Source organism: Anabrus simplex, chromosome 14 (genome assembly GCF_040414725.1).
Source record: "Anabrus simplex isolate iqAnaSimp1 chromosome 14, ASM4041472v1, whole genome shotgun sequence".
NCBI lineage: Eukaryota > Metazoa > Arthropoda > Insecta > Orthoptera > Tettigoniidae > Anabrus > Anabrus simplex.
The window spans coordinates 72,506,984-72,523,113 of NC_090278.1; the positions used below are offsets into that span (position 1 = coordinate 72,506,984).

Here is a 16,130-nt window from a genome sequence, read left to right on the forward strand (position 1 = left end):
TAAATATGGAAGAAAACAGAAATGACACAAAATCGGCAGAATCTGAATATTGTAGGTTCCTTCCAACACAGTCTTTGTTGTCTCTTCAATCACCACGTGTTTTAGGAAACGACGCGTGTCCGAATTTCACCCTTGAAAGGACAAGATCCCCATTCAGAAGAGTTTGTCACAAGTAGGCACTCCTATACGCCAAACCACAGTCCCGATATGTGACCCAATGTTCATCCGTTTCCTTTCACAAAATATGAGTCGTTCGGCAATTACCTCATAAACGTAATTTATAGAGAATGATATCATTCCTGGAAATGTCCATATTTAAATTAAACACAATGGGTACATACGTGTTAAAGGTTACAATTTGTCATTATTTTCTTTTGGTACATCACTTCGTTGTTTGTTTGTTTGTTGTTTTTTGTTTTGTTTTTACCAGTCCTTGGCAAGTGTGCCGATGTGTTGTGTTTGTTCAGTACAGTTCATCAGGTGGTACCTAGGACAGGTCATTCCGCAGAGACGGCGGATACATTCTTCGTTTGGGGCGTGAAATCAGTTGGTTAGGCATATTTTCCCGTGGAATACGTGGACACCAAAGCGTGTGTATACATGGCGTAGTTTGTAGTTTGGGCCCTTCCATTCCCTTTTCTTCATTACTTCAGTTTCGTAGAAACCTTCAGGTATCTGCTGGGTTTTCTGTCTCCTTTCTTCAAGGACGGCAGTCGATGCGGCGGTGTCTGGTAGCCCGAATGTTTGTTTGATGTCTTCCAGAAAGAATGTTTCGTCCGCCATTACGTATGCCATTCGATTCTCTGTAAATTTTGAGATCTGTAGGATCCGTTTCAAGTACCTGGCCTTTATATTCTCAATTATTTCATGTTTGAAACAGTTAATTTGTGCCATATCAATTGTATCCCATACGTAACTACCGGGGCCACTTTAAGCTTGAATAGTGCCATTGCAGTGTTCACTGAGAGGTTCTGCGGCTTCGGGATCTCGTACATTGCTTTGGTTGCTGCCGCTGCTTTTTCCTTTACGTGCAGTCTGAAGGTTGAGCCTGTGGTCTGCTGTGTGATACCCAGGTATTTAAATGATGACACGATCTCGAGTTGTTCATTTCCGTTACGGAAAACGTCATATGTTGCCAGTTTTCCTCCCCTTCTAAATTTCATAACTTTTGTCTTAGCACTGTTGATGGAAAGCGAGTTCTTATCCGCCCATGCTCTGAGGTTATTGAATACAGTCTGTATATACGTGGGATCCCTGGATATCAGCGTCATGTCGTCTGCGTACATAATTAGTTTGACCCTTTCGGTCCCCAGTACGTTAATGATGTCGGATATCATCAGGTTGAACAGCATAGGGCTCATTGGGTCTCCTTGCAGGACTCCTCTCGTCTGCGTTAGGGCGGGCGTGGTGGAGATTCCATCGTCGATTTCTACCTGGTTTGCGTTAAGTATGATCTTTATTATCTCCCGTTCGTGATGTAAGTCGGGTAGTGCTTTCTCAAGTTTTTGTATGAGTATTTTTCTGTCCATGCTGTCAAATGCTTTTGCGTAGTCGATGAAAATGGCGTACAGTGGGCTGGCTGGTTGCGTTAGTGCGCTGTCTATTTCAACTATAATTTCTTCGATGGCCTGTAAAGGTCGATTTGCCTTCCATGAACCCGTACTGGCTTGGTGGTATCTCTTTTGCTATTCTTGGTCGTATGCGATGTAGTATGATCTTTGATAAGAGCTTGAAGATATTACACTCCAGTGCTATCCCCCTGTATGAACTGGGGTCGTTCTTGCTGCCTTTTCCTTTGTATACCGTGATTACTTTTGCCTTTCTCCATATGCTGGGTATTGTTTTTCTTTTCATGCATTCACTGAATAGTAGGGTCAGTGGATCTATGATGTCTGTCAGTGTTGTCTTTAGGTGCTCGTTGTGAATCCCATCCGGGCCTGCGGAAATGTCCATATACAAACTGCCGAAGCTTATCTCGCTCCACAGTATCTTCCCCCGATAAATTGCCATGTTTAAATAGTTTCTTCGTCCACCACCGGCGAGTTCTGAGACACTTCTGAACATTGCGTTATTTTCCTGCAGAAAACGCCCTAACGTCTGATAATACAAAAGACAACGAACAAGTAAGTTCCACCCTTAGTAATTCCTTTAAATACTGTAGAGAAAAAAAGCAGGAGGGGCACCTATAGTGGTACGGCCAGGTCCTGAGAGCAGTAACCAGTACTTACAATTTTACCGCCGAGAGCAAGCGACCCGTGAAAGGTCTAACAACGGTTCGGCTCGAACCGAACGTATCGTATAATCAAGTGGAATGGTTCTCGTCGATACAAAGAGGGAGAAAGCGCTAAAGCGAAGAAGAGAAAGGAAGAAGAAGAAGAAGATGATGAAAGCGGAGATCTTAAAACTTATATTACTGTGATCGAATCTAAGCTCGAAGGAGACAGGGGAAATCCTTAAAATAACTAGATACAGGCACAAACAAAATAGGAATTAACCTTTGCTATGAGGATTTAGCCATGTGGACCACAGGTAGTCACATTTCATAATTTTTTTTTTTTTAAGTAAAGCAACATGGAGGTCACTCTTCACTTCAAAATTCGCACGTGCATTGGTCGGGTTTCGAAACACGTCCTAGTCGAAAACAGCGATGATGTCACCCACTTGTCGAGAGCACATTATACAGAAGAAAAAGAGAGGGAAAAAGGGAGGCCCAGAACAAGATGGAGACAAAGTCAAGAATAGTACCAGGAAAAGAAGACTGTATAGGAGTGGTGGAAGGAGAGGCAATAGAAGAACCATTAACACCCTAACCTGGCAGGAACTGGACAAGGGGAAAAGAAAATGATGACTATGAACTGTATAATTGAAGAAAATATATTTTGAAATAACATATCTAATTAAAAACAACCTACTGCCATTTCTTGATTGATGCAGTATTTTCTCATCTGTCTCTTGGCACAGGCCAGAGCAAAATGCCGATACCACCGAATACCCAGTCTCATTTACAGCACTGACAAATGGAAGCTGCCAAGGTAAGGGTGGGCTGGCGAATGGCATTCGGAGCACGACTTGTGCATCTCACAGGATCACTTACACCCGCCTTTGAGGAGAATAATGGCAAACCACCTCACTCACCTTACCTAGAAACTTACGCCTCATTTAAGCACCGCCATGCGTGTTTGCAGTTTCACATAACATCTGATAGGTAATTGGCACCCCCAGAATGATGATGATGATGATGGTGGTGGTGGTGGTGGTGGTGATTACAGTTCAACAAGGAAGTACCCCTCAGTGATATTCCTATGTAGCTGTTACAAACAAATTGCTCATGGAGACAGCATTTTCAAGTTTGTTTCAATATCCAGATGAAGTCAAGTGAAGTTGCAACTGCTTCCTGAGTTTTCTCTCATCCTAGAGCGCCTTCACTCTAAACCTTTAGTTACACTGCCGGTAACCTTCCCTGCTTTCTATCCGGCTCCATGGCTAAGTGGTTAGCATGCTGGCCTTTGGTCACAGGGGTCCCGGGTTCGATTCCCCGCAGGGTCAGGAATTTTGATGATGATAAAGATGCTGGTTGTTTAAAGGGGCCTAACATCTACGTCATCGGCCCCTAATGGTACTTTTCGCTACGAAAGTAGAACCATGGTACTTGGCATGATGCGGTACTAATCAAAAGTAGCGTAGACTCGCGGCAATCCACACATTGTGGTACTACTCACAGGTAGTCGAAAATTTTAACCACCGTTGGTTAATTTCGCTGGCACAGAGGCTGGGTGTATGTGTCGCCTTTATCATCATTTCATCCTCATCACGACACGCAGGTCGCCTACGGGTATCAAATCAAAAGACCTGCACCTGGCGAGCCGAACATGTCCCCGGACACTCCCGGCACTAAAAGCCATACGCCATTTCATTTTTCCAGCTTTCTCTCTTAAGGCATGTCAGTACTTCATCTGGCATTCCTAGAACACAGGACAATTCCATACTTCAATCAACTTTGAAATGAGAACAAACTCTTCGTACTGACGTGTTTATCTTATCGAGGATCTGAATTTAATGTTGCTCGTCATAAAGCAACAGTAATATGAATGGGTAATGAAATGATGCAGACTAAGATTTAGCCAAATTTTACAACATAATGGACACAATTATAGATATGTAGGGATGTTTTCAAATGTCATTGCTTTTACGTCCCATTAAGTACACTTACGGTTTTCGGTGACGCCGTAGTGCCAGAATTTTGTCCCGCAGGAGTTCTCTTACATGCCAGTAAATCTACCTTCAAATACCATCAGGCTGAGACAGGATCAAACCTGCCAGGTTGGGGTCAGAAGGCCAGCACCTCAACCGTCTGAGCGACTCCCCGCGGCACTTACAAAAAGAAAAAAAAAAAGTGTTTTCTTATGAACGCGTTTAGTTGGCCTTCTTCGCATAATATTATTCTCACAGGTAATGTCGACTGAAAACTCGGAAAAGGCAGGAAGCGCAAACGGAACGGAGAGGGCAACCATTAGATGATGTGATTCCCACTCAACCATCTGTTAAGGTCTCAACCCAGTCATTCAACTGATAATTAGAAACAGCTTTAATTCAGAAGATACAAGAAAGTACATTATACTTTAACTCATATTGACTTTCACAGCTGTCCGTTTCCCTTCGCTGAATATCACCATACTGGCCTTTGGTTAAGAAGCCCAGTGGCTTGGACTGCCAGCCGAAGTAGAGATCTTAATTGAATATGGTGCAATCCACTGGTTCAGGGCTGGGTTTTAGTGTTTTTAATCTTAATTAACAGATCTTCATTTACACATATCATACCTGAATACCTAGGCCTACCATATTTCTGAAAGCAAAATCTTGGACAAATCTGACATTTTAGTAACACACAACCTACCTTAGAAATGTGACTTGCTATGTGCTAAATGAAGATGGTCCCAATACAGGCTCCAGCAAGAACGATTTATGCCTTTTTTTTTTTCTGTGGGTGCAGCTTTTCATGCGAAACCTTATCAACACTTCTTATTAGTTCGTAACTCACTGCAGCTGTAGTCACATTTAAATTTTTTCTTAGAAAGAGATTCCACACTTACCGTCGCCATAATGCCTCTTCCTGTTCCCCAGCAGTTCTTTGCTGAGAAGACTCTTTCTACACATACTGATGTTACAGGCAAACACAATTCTGGAGTATTAACATCAGTTTTTGAGGAAACGGAAAATTCCAACCCCTTTCTGTGACAATTCCAAGAGTTGAAATTCAGCCAATTGGTTATGTAGGGAGCCACATGATATGTGTGCATGTTTACTCCCTGACTATTTGCAAAACTATCGATTATTCCTCGATATGAGACAATGATCTGTATTCTTGAATTAGGAGCAAGTGAGTTGATAATTTACGCGGTAATTAAATTTAAATATATTGTAAGTTCGTAACTATTATCATCAGCGGTTGTATTATTAAGCTGTAAAACACTACAGTCAGATTTGAAATTACTCATCATATTTATTCAAGATACTTTATCAAACAACAACTCCATATCGGTCTTTAAATTAAAATTAACTTTTGAATTGATGTTACTGGCTGAAGTTCGAATCTTGGACCACAACAAGCTATCATTTACGTCTCACTTACAAATACTCCCACATTACAAATTATTGCAAAGTAAATAAATATAAGTTTGTAACTACAGTTACACAAATAAAACCGTGCACATAATTATGACGAATATTTTCATATAAACGCGGACCACCGAACAGGATGTAAAAACATGCACCAGTCCAGCGAAAAAAATAAAACGAATTGTAGCTCTTATCACAAAACACTATAAACACTAAAGAAACGTACAACTGTGAACGCATCCATCTGAATACGGTTGACGTTTGAATGGGCATTTGGACGTAAAACACGACTAAATCAACAAGAGTACCGACCCCAATAAACGGGGAAAAAGACCAGGAAGAAGACCGAAATTCCGCCATGGAAATTCGTACAATGGTTATCACACAATTTAGATAACACTTACTTTTGTAATAGAATTTTACACTTGAAGGACCTTTTTTTTTTTCCTAATTGCTTTGCGTCGCACCGACACAGACATGTCTTATGGCGACGATGGAACAGGAAAGGGCTAAGAATGGGAAAGAAGCGGCCGTGGCCCTAATTAAAATACAGCCCCAGCATTTGCCTGCTGTGAAAATGGGAAACCACGGAAAACCATCTCCAGGGATGCCGACAGTGAGGAACGATTCTGTTCATGAAATTGTGATTGAAGACCAAGCCACTTTCTCAGATCGTAGGTCGTAATAACCTCCAGCAAATGCGTTCCTTACGAAATTATAATATGAAGAATTCTATACACCCGCCTCACCGGATAACCCAGAAGTCGTTCCGAGTGTTACATAACGAGTTTTAGATTTTCACTACACAAAATGCAATCACTCTTAGAGATCTTTAATTATGAGTTGAAGTTCAGTGTGCTTCCTACCTGTACATCGAAGCTGGGCGGCAACACTCCCGGGGAGTCTGCCTGCTGCTGCTGTTGCTGCTGTGGAGGAGGAAGCACGCCCGCGCCCGCAGGGTAGCCCGTTTGTTGGTCGAAAGGGGCCATGGCGCCCGCAGTGCTGGGGTCCATTGCCAGTACATGCTCGAAGTGCTCCAGATGAGGGAGGTGCTGTGAGGGGTGGTGGTTGAGCCCCGGATGGTGGTGGTTCAGGCCGGGGTGGTGATGACCTTCCACACCATCTGCCACGTTCTTCTGAGGTCCGCCCGCTCCATTCTTGTTCACTTCCTCCTCGGCAGGTGAAGGCTGCCGACTGCCAGGAGTGCGGCTGTAAGCCAGAAACCGCCTGAGCATCTCAGTTGCGACACAGGAAGAGAGGCGACAAGTAGAACAGACACAACATACAAATGACAAAATTGGCATATGAAAAAATAAGCAAAAATCGGTATTTTAATAAAACACACATTAAACACAAATCAAGCCCAACAAAGATTGAAGAGTTTCAAGTCTACCAACAAGTGAAAAACCTCCTTTAGGATGATAAAACTACAAAGAAAGTAAACTACGACAGAAAGTTAAAAGTGCGGTATAAATTTATTTGGAAGTTTGGACATTTATCTGGAAGTTCGGTTGAAAACGCGTACTACGACTTTCGTTTATGTGCAATCTGGGAAAAAATTCTCGAGTATAGCTATGCCGAAGTTGGAGAGGCTGTTAACGCTCTTAACAGCAACTGGGACATCGCCACTATCGGGGACGCTACTGTAAAGAATCAAGATGGCTACACATCAAGATGAATCTACAACTGCATGATGCTGTGCGAAATTAAGTTGTTACAATGTAATCTATGTATATATTTATAAAGTATGTCATGCTTCCTGCCCAGCTATCACAGAATTCTTAAAGATTTCGCAAGCTAGCAAGTTGTTGCTACTGACTATATCGTTTGCTGCTATGCAGTATTTCGTGGGTTCGAGTCCCTACAGAATTTCATTTTTTTTAACCTTCTAAATGATAGTCGGTAGGGTACTAGAGGTGATAGTACACATTTCCTATTCATTAAAATGCGTGTCAAAAGCGTGGGTTCTATCCCGAATCATTCCGCGACGCACATATGGAGTAAAGGTATACGACGTAGTTCATGGCGATTCGTCCGTCGAATGAGGATGTTAAGGAGGTTATATTTCTTTTACTTAATAACAACTTGCTACGAAAGTATTTAACGCTAAAGTGAGATAAATGCTTGCCAGTTACTACTCTCACATTGTATTGAAAAGAAAAAACTAACCACTTATTCAATGAGCAAACAGTAAATTGAATTAATAATAAAATTACTGATCCTACGCTGGATCAGTGGCACTAATCAAGAATATAAACTTTACTTTCGCAGTAACGCGCTTCCTCGTAAATAGTACTAGACAAAAAAAAAATATATATATATATATATATATATATATATATATATATACAAAACCTGAATCTTATTGCGTCCAGGTTACATTTTCAGTGTTTTTATTTTCTATAACAGTTTCAGTTTCGTTATACAGTTAATTTTAACATTTCTTCGTATGTGTTATATTTCAGTCCTAATTCTGTTTTTGACCTGAACTTTTACATTATAGCTTAATAAGAGTCTGATATTGTATTCTAGTAACACAATTTCAAAAGGAATAGAGCTAAACAAACGAAAACACCAGGGAACACGTATACCACCGCGCTAAATTTCACTATATTTTCAGTAACCTTATTACCAAACCAATAAAAATGTTACCATATCTTCCACATTACAATACCGTCGTTAAAATCCGTTGGTAGTACGCAAGAAAATATTTAACTTCTAGTTTGCGAAACTGCAGTCTACGTATTTGGCTGTTTACCTGACAAGTCGTAGTACAGGCCCTTAGAAATGTTCAACAACTGGTTCTGACAAATCTCGACGTACAGTGCCGAAATATGCACTCCTAACGAAGGAAGACTCGCCAAGCCTATCGGCATCAGAAATGATGTTCCTGCGGCCCACTAACCAGAAGTCCAGGATGGAAAACTTAATGAGGCGAGCCAGAAGTTGGGATTAAGATATCTCCACTACGTTGTACACACGATCACCACGGTGCTTCGGACACGCGACCCACGAAAACAGCTCGGGTGCACTTTGATGGAGGGATAGAAGGATGTCAGATACAGATACAGATACAGGATTTGGGCCAAACTGATACTGAATGTAGGGGACGAGCTTATGGTATGATGAGTTTCCAATTTCTTAAATCATTTAATAAAAAACCAGGTAAACAATTCGCAAGGAATCTACCACCTGGGTGACAACCCAAAATATAGTTGTGTGTCCTCTTCTTGTTACTAAATTCTGATTAAAAATTCATTTTCAATTTTATAATTGAACATGTGTTGATCTATTAATTGATGATTTCATAAAATATTAATTCGCAGACACGAACAAGGTTTTCTGTATTTAAAAAACATGGGCACGGTATGTTTTAAATGATGGTGCTGTGCTGAGTGGCTCAGACGCTTGAGGCACAGGCCTTCTGACCCCAACTTGGCAGGTTCGATCATGGCTCAGTCCGGTGGTATTTGAAGGTGCTCAAATACGTCAGCCTGGTGTCGGTAATTTACTGGCACATGAAAGAACTCCTGCGGGACTAAATCCCGGCACGTCAGCGTCTATAATTATTATTATTATTATTATTATTATTATTATTATTATTATTATTATTATTATTATTATTAAATGATCATGACCATCATCCGAGAAATTTTACCACCTCAGTTTGGGCATGGGCTAGAACACATTTCTTACTTTCATTGACTTTTCTCTGTTCCATCATCGCCTTTTACAATATTAAAAGGACTGGGAAATGAGCAGTGTTTATACCATCATTCCTTTAAGCAGCCAGGTCATGTAAATGAATGTTCTGAAAGTATCTCACAGGATCACCTAGAATGTGCATTTCAGTGGGCGTGGCAGACTGATGAGTAACTGTGCTTTCTAGCTCAGTGAGGAAAGCAACGGCAAACCACCTCTCACTCCTCATTTCCCCAGGACGATTCGTTAGTGATGAGTAGGCCACCAACACAGCTGCTGGTGGAACTGTTGGGGATCCAACTAGCCTTCAGGCAGAACATTCCATCACTCACATCCCTGGCACCAAAGAACAAGTTTTATTTATTATTGTCCGGCTCCACGGCTAATTGGTTAGCGTGCTGGCTTTTGCTCACAAGGGGTCCCTGGTTCGATTTCCGATTGCGTAATTGGTTAATTCCGCTGGCACGAGGGGCTGGGTGTATGCGTCATCATCATTTCATCCTCATCACGACACGCAGATCGCTTACGGGTGTCAATTCTAAGACCTCCACCTGGCAAGCCGATATTGTCCCCGGACACTCCCGGCACTAAAAGCCAAACATCCTGTATAAAGGAGGATAAAATATGTAATGCACAAAGACATATTGCTTCTCAACTCCCACTTCTAACTGAACAACATTCTTCGGTCAGCACTGTTTCTGCATTCTTACGACATTCTGGCAATGCGCGTCTACTCATAGTACCGCACCATAACAATTCTGTGAGATCAAAACAATATAATGTTTCATTTGACGAAGAACTTACTAAATAGGAATCCTACCCTATATCTTAACCGCTCTTCCTTATTCGATGCTAGAAAGTACTGTATTACACTACACGCCATCAACCTTACGAAGGGCGCGGCTCTTCCGTTCCATAATCACCTCAACTCTTCTACGCAACGGATAAAACAAAACAACCTCCTTCCCTTACTCCTCCCTCAAACCCTAATAATTGGGTCTGTATTCAAGTTCATTACCCCTATCTTTACACAACAAGCGACAGCGCTGCCATCTACCAACGCACCGATATACTACTACTCCTCGCCCACTTCGTTACATCGTTCACCGCTAGATGGCAACTCCATGCAGTAATATGAAACGAGGCGAAAAAACTAAACAAACAAGGGGCTTTCAAAGGGTACCGGTAAATTACAATTCAACCAGTAACAACCAGTAAGAGTTCGTATAGGCCTAGTGAAGTCATAACATAAACAAAACTAAGGAAAGAGAAAAGCATGCGTCAATTTCTTGAAAACCATGTATGTTGAGAGGAAAACTAATAATTCAGAACTGGAGATTTAAAATTAATGAAAAATAATACGTATTATATCAACAATAATTTTACTACAAAAAAAGGGAGGTGATCATCATCATCATCATCATCATCATCATCTATTTACCCTCCAGGTTCGGCTTCTCCCTCGGACTCAGCGAGGGATCCCACCTCTACCGCCTCAAGGGCAGTGTCCTGCAGTTTCAGACACTTGGTCGGGGATACAACTGAGGAGAATGACCAGTACCTAGCCCAGGCGGCCTCACCTGCTATGCTGAACAGGGGCCTTGTCGAGGGATTGGATGACTGGAAGGGATAGGCCAGGAAGAGGGAAGAAAGCGGCCGTGGCCTTAAGTTACGTACCATCCCGGCATTCGCCTGGAGGAGAAGTGGGAAACCACGGAAAACCAATTCCAGGGAATCGAACCCACCTCTACTCAGTTGACCTCCCGAGGGTGAGTGGACCCCGTTCCAGCCCTCATACCACTTTTCAAATTTCGTGGCAGAGACGGGAATCGAACCCGGGCCTCCGGGGGTGGCAGCTAATCACGCTAACCACTACACGGAGGTGATATCTCCGTTAAATCTGTCTACATCTCAGTCCATATGAATGGGGTACTTCAATTCCAATGCCAATTTATTATTTTAAGACATTAGTAAGATGGAATATACGAAAGCGAACAGAAGAAAGGAAGAAAGAAACTACAAGGTTAAAAATTCGTATTGCTCTGATACGACCTTACGGTGTAAGGCCACAAGAAATCATGACAATTCATTTCTCCTTATCTCTGTAAACACCAAAATTAACTTTAAGGGACATAGGAGTTTCAAGAAATGCGAGAAATGAATGAATGAATGAATGAATGATAGAGGAAATTCATTTATAAAAGATACAATATCGATAACTTATTTTTTAAAACTAGAATAAAACTAAAACATCTCCAAAAACTTTGAAGAGTTGCTATAAAATCCAGAAGGTTCATCGTAGATTGGCGAGGGCAAATATGTAAATAGTGTAAACAGAATCAGGGAGAAATGTAAATACAGTAAATGTCCATGCTTAAAACTGACGAAGCTTAATTTTAGCACAAAGTAACTGACGAAGCCAATAGCTGATTTTAAACACGCCTATATAAAAATATATATATTGTGCATAGCCAGTCCAAAGCCTGGATAAAGTGTGATGGGAGTCAGTCGTCCTGAACACAACTGATGGTCACGCACAGTCAGCGTAACACTTTGCCCGTACGTACCTGTGGGCGGGGACGGTAGAATAACACACACGTTATTCCCTGCCTGTCGAAAAAGGCGACTAAAGGGGCCCCAGGGGGTCTGAACTTGGGAGCGTGGGATGGCGACCACGTGGCCCTCAAATGAGTCCTGGCTTTGCTTCCATTTACTTATTCCAGGCTCCTCACTTTCATCTATCTTATCCGACCTCCCTTGGTTAACTTGTTCTTTTCTGACCCGGAAGCTATTAGATTGCGAGGGCTAGGCAGTCTTTCATTATCACGCCCTACGTGGCCCTTGTCTCTTTTTTCTCTCAGATTAGTGCCTAGTTGTACTTCCTCTTAAAACAATAATCACCACCACCACCGTAGCTGGCCTGCAAAACACTGCTGGATTTAATTAGTAAGAGGGGTGGTGGGAAAACCCCTCAGTATACCAAAGTATACGCTAATAACTTTAAGTAAGTCTCAAACAAGAATTTCCTGAAATGAACTTTCAATCCCTACATAATAATAATAATAATAATAATAATAATAATAATAATAATAATAATAATAATAATAATAATAATAATAATAATAATAATGTTTTACGTCCCACTAAATACTTTTTAACGGTTTTCAAAGACACCGAAGTGCCGGAATGTTATCCCGCAACATGAAGTACCGCACAAATAATACTCTTTACCATATATCCTTTATACTATATAGAGTTTTCTTACATTAATAGAACTGTATAGATAAAATTTGATGTGTTTCGCCTTGTTTTTAATGGTAGGATGTGAATACAGGAGATTGTTCCTAATAAATGGAAAGCGAGTTCGCCATGCGGTTAGGGGCGCGCAGCTGTGAGCTTGCATTCGGGAGATAGTGGGTTCGAGCCCCATTGTCGGCAGCTTTGAAGATGGTTTTCCATTTCCACGCCAGAAAAAAGCTGGGGCTGTACCTTAAGGCCACGGCCGCTTCCTTTCTACTCCAGGCATGTCCTGTCCCATCGACGCCATAATACCTATCTGTGTCTGTGCGACGTAAAACACATTGTCGAAAAAACTGGAAATGTATATACGTGCCAGTAAATCTACTGACACGAGACTGAGCACTTTCAAATACCACCGGACTGCGCAAGGATTGAAATTGCCAAGTTGGAATCAGAAGGCCAGCGCCTCAACAGTCTGAGCCACTCAGCCCGGTTACATATAGGTCAACGTATGTATGTATGTATCGGTATCCGGTCATGAAAGGAGAATCACCGGACAGATTTTTAAGCAGTTTTCGCCGTTAAGTACAGGATCTCCAGAGGAGGGTTTTCGTGTATAAAATATTGACCTGCGACCGAAGGAAACGGCTGAGCAATCATTTCTGTAAAAAAAATCTAACAAAATTACGCCAGGCGTCAAGTTTATCGCCTTACGCTGCTTGAACCACTAAAGATACCCACAAACTATTTGCATTAGAACTGAAAGCGTAAAAAAATTACAGAAAAAAGTCCCAGAATCGCTTAACTATCTTTACGTGGGGCTCGACTTAACATTACCTACATGATAACTCCAGAACTGCTGGCTAGATTTTTGTGGTTTTCACTGTTGCCTACAAAATATCCCAATGACGGGCGTTCATGTATTAAACAATGATAAGAAATGAAAGGAAGCCGAGCAGTAACGATTTCTGAGAGAGCGAAAAAAAAAAAGAACTCTAAGAAAATGACGCGAGGAGACAAGTTTATCGGCTTACGCTGCCTAAACCATGATAAATATCAAGAAAATTTATGGATCAGTATTGAAGAGCATAAAATGTTCTACGAAAAACCCCCGCGGGACCACATACCTATTACCAACTTCGACAACAATTACCGTACAATTTTTATGTTCGATAACGGTAAAAACCCTGCGCTAAGCATGCGACGAGTACTCTATAACTAGAGAACGGCTGGAAAGATTTTTATGCGATATTCACTGTTACCAAGAGGATCTTCCGCCAAGGGTTTTCGTCGTATTAAAAATGTTGAACGGCGATGAAAGAAGACCGAACAGGATGGTGTCTAACCAAAACACTGGAAGAAAATTACGCCACAAGAACACCTTCTACGTTTCCTCCGACTGAACAGTACAGATATCTACAGCGTACAGTACGTAAGTAGGATTCGTAGAACATAAAAGTTCTACGGAAAGATTCGGGAGCACGCATGCATAGTTAAAAGGTCACCTACTGTAAGAGCCTTTATTTTTGTTAATAGTAGAAACTCTTCCAAAGTACAAGAAGAGTATTCGTAGGGCTCGACTAAACGCAGACTGAAATCATGTGATTCGAGAACTGGTGAATGGATTTTTGTACGGTTTTCTCTGTTGCCAAAAGGATCTCAAAGAGGAATATCTTCGGAAATTAAATACTGCTCTGTGATGAAAGGAACACTAGCACAAACTGTTTCTGCGAAACAACTCCAGAAAAGTGACGGCACGCGAACACGTCTTGCCTTAGGCTGCCTAAACCGTCAAATATATCCTCAAACTGCATGAGTGAGAATTTTACAGCATAAAAAGTTCAACAAACACGTCCGGAGGACCAAATATCTACCTTTAAAAAGTCACTAATAATATAATAGCAGCTTTTATGTTAAAGGCAGAAACCCTGCAGTAGGTTTGAGAAGAACAATCCTGAGTCTCGGTTAACGCCAGTTAAACTGTTAAAGATATCCTCTAAATGCTTGTGTAAGAATGAGCTAGTATTACAAATTATATGTAAAATTCCACGAGAGCATAATGTGCATAAGGAAACACGCAACTAAAAACCGGGTGTCTACCAAAACACTGAAGAAAATAACGCCATGAGAACACCTAGGTTTACTCCACTTGAACCGTTACTGATATCTTCCACGTAGATATGTAGGATACTATGCCTTTGCTGGGAGGACCTAGTGTTTACAGTGCACTATGTCTTCTGGTATGGGCTAGAGCAATTTTGTTACTTTCATTGACCTGTCTCTGTCTTGGCTTTGACAATATGAAAGTGACTGAGGTATGAGCCATTCCTTGTGCAGCCAGTCCCTGCAATGAATGGTGTGAAATCGTTGCTCATAGGGTCGGTTGATGCATGCATTTCAGTGGGCTTGGCAGACTGATATGTAACAGCAACTTCTGGCTCGGTGAGGAAAGCAACGGGAAACTACCTCACTCATTTCCCTAGTACGCCCCTTCAGTGCTGCCTAGGCCAACTATGACAGCTGACGGCAGAGCTGTTGAGGATCCAACCAGCCTTAGGGCTGAAGACTGAACATACATACATGTAGGATACGTACAGCAAAAAGTTCTGCAGAAAGATCCCACAAGATAATCACAAGCAAGCAATAAAAGCTGCGAATATTGAACATTTGTCAGCATTGGAAGTACTCTCTCCAAGAATGTTTTATCGAACCTCTGTCCGCCTCTCGTAGCGTAACTGTTAGCATTGTTAGCTGCCGTCCACGGAAGAACGGGTTCGATTCCACGTATTGTGAGAAATTTAAGAAAGGCAGAACGTCCGGTATATGGCTGAAATGGTGGTACAAGTAGTTCACCCCCATTGGGGTTGTGCCTGAAAAGAGCTGTACGACTTCGGGATGAAGACACGAGTTTACCTTAGTTTATCTAACCTCTGACAGTGAAGGTTCACCCGAACTGGTCCGCTTACTGATGATTTTACGTAACTTAGGGACACAGTCGCTTGGATTCGCAAACCCTGGTGGAGCCGCGGGTAAAAACTAGTTTATTAACTGTTGAAAGATACATACTTTATTTCATGAAGTCGTTCATTAAATAGACAATTCTTCGGACTCTTCGGTCCGTCAAGTTCTCAGTTTTAGAATGACAGATCACCAGACTCAGCTTTCTGCCTGAGACATACAAGTGCATAGTTGGGACCGCGAGATTTGGAGTCTGACATTTGAGTGGCGAAAGCAGTAACTACGAAGTACGCTGCGTTGTCCTAGTTACTTCAATCTGCAGCATATCGTCCTTTCATACAGGCTGAATATTTAATCAACCATGTTGGCCTAATTCAATAAACTTCGACCCGTTCTTAAGCCCGCGCTAATAATTCCGGCATTAAGACAGAACACGTCATTGCCGATAAATATGAGATTTCATATTCACTAAACTAACAATAACCTCAACAAACCAACCCACGTGACGATAGCTTCCTTAAATGTGGGATTTCTTATCGTTGCCACAGCAACAGATCATTTTGGAGCAATGTTAGTCAACTTTTTCTCGCCGGTGGCGCTAAACGTCAGACTTC

The 16,130-nt window shown here is 41.7% G+C and overlaps 1 protein-coding gene across 2 annotated transcripts in view; it reads right to left on the reverse strand.

Annotated features, from left to right (window-relative positions):
• pum (pumilio) overlaps positions 1–16,130 on the reverse strand; it is a 978,781-nt gene that overhangs the window by 500,749 nt on the left and 461,902 nt on the right. The window contains exon 8 of one of the 2 annotated variants that reach the window (XM_067158497.2): positions 6,483–6,825. In XM_067158497.2, coding sequence (XP_067014598.1) covers positions 6,483–6,825 — 343 coding nt within the window. Of the gene's footprint in view, positions 1–6,482; positions 6,844–16,130 lie in introns of both variants that reach the window. The other variant, XM_067158496.2, reaches the window with a different exon arrangement.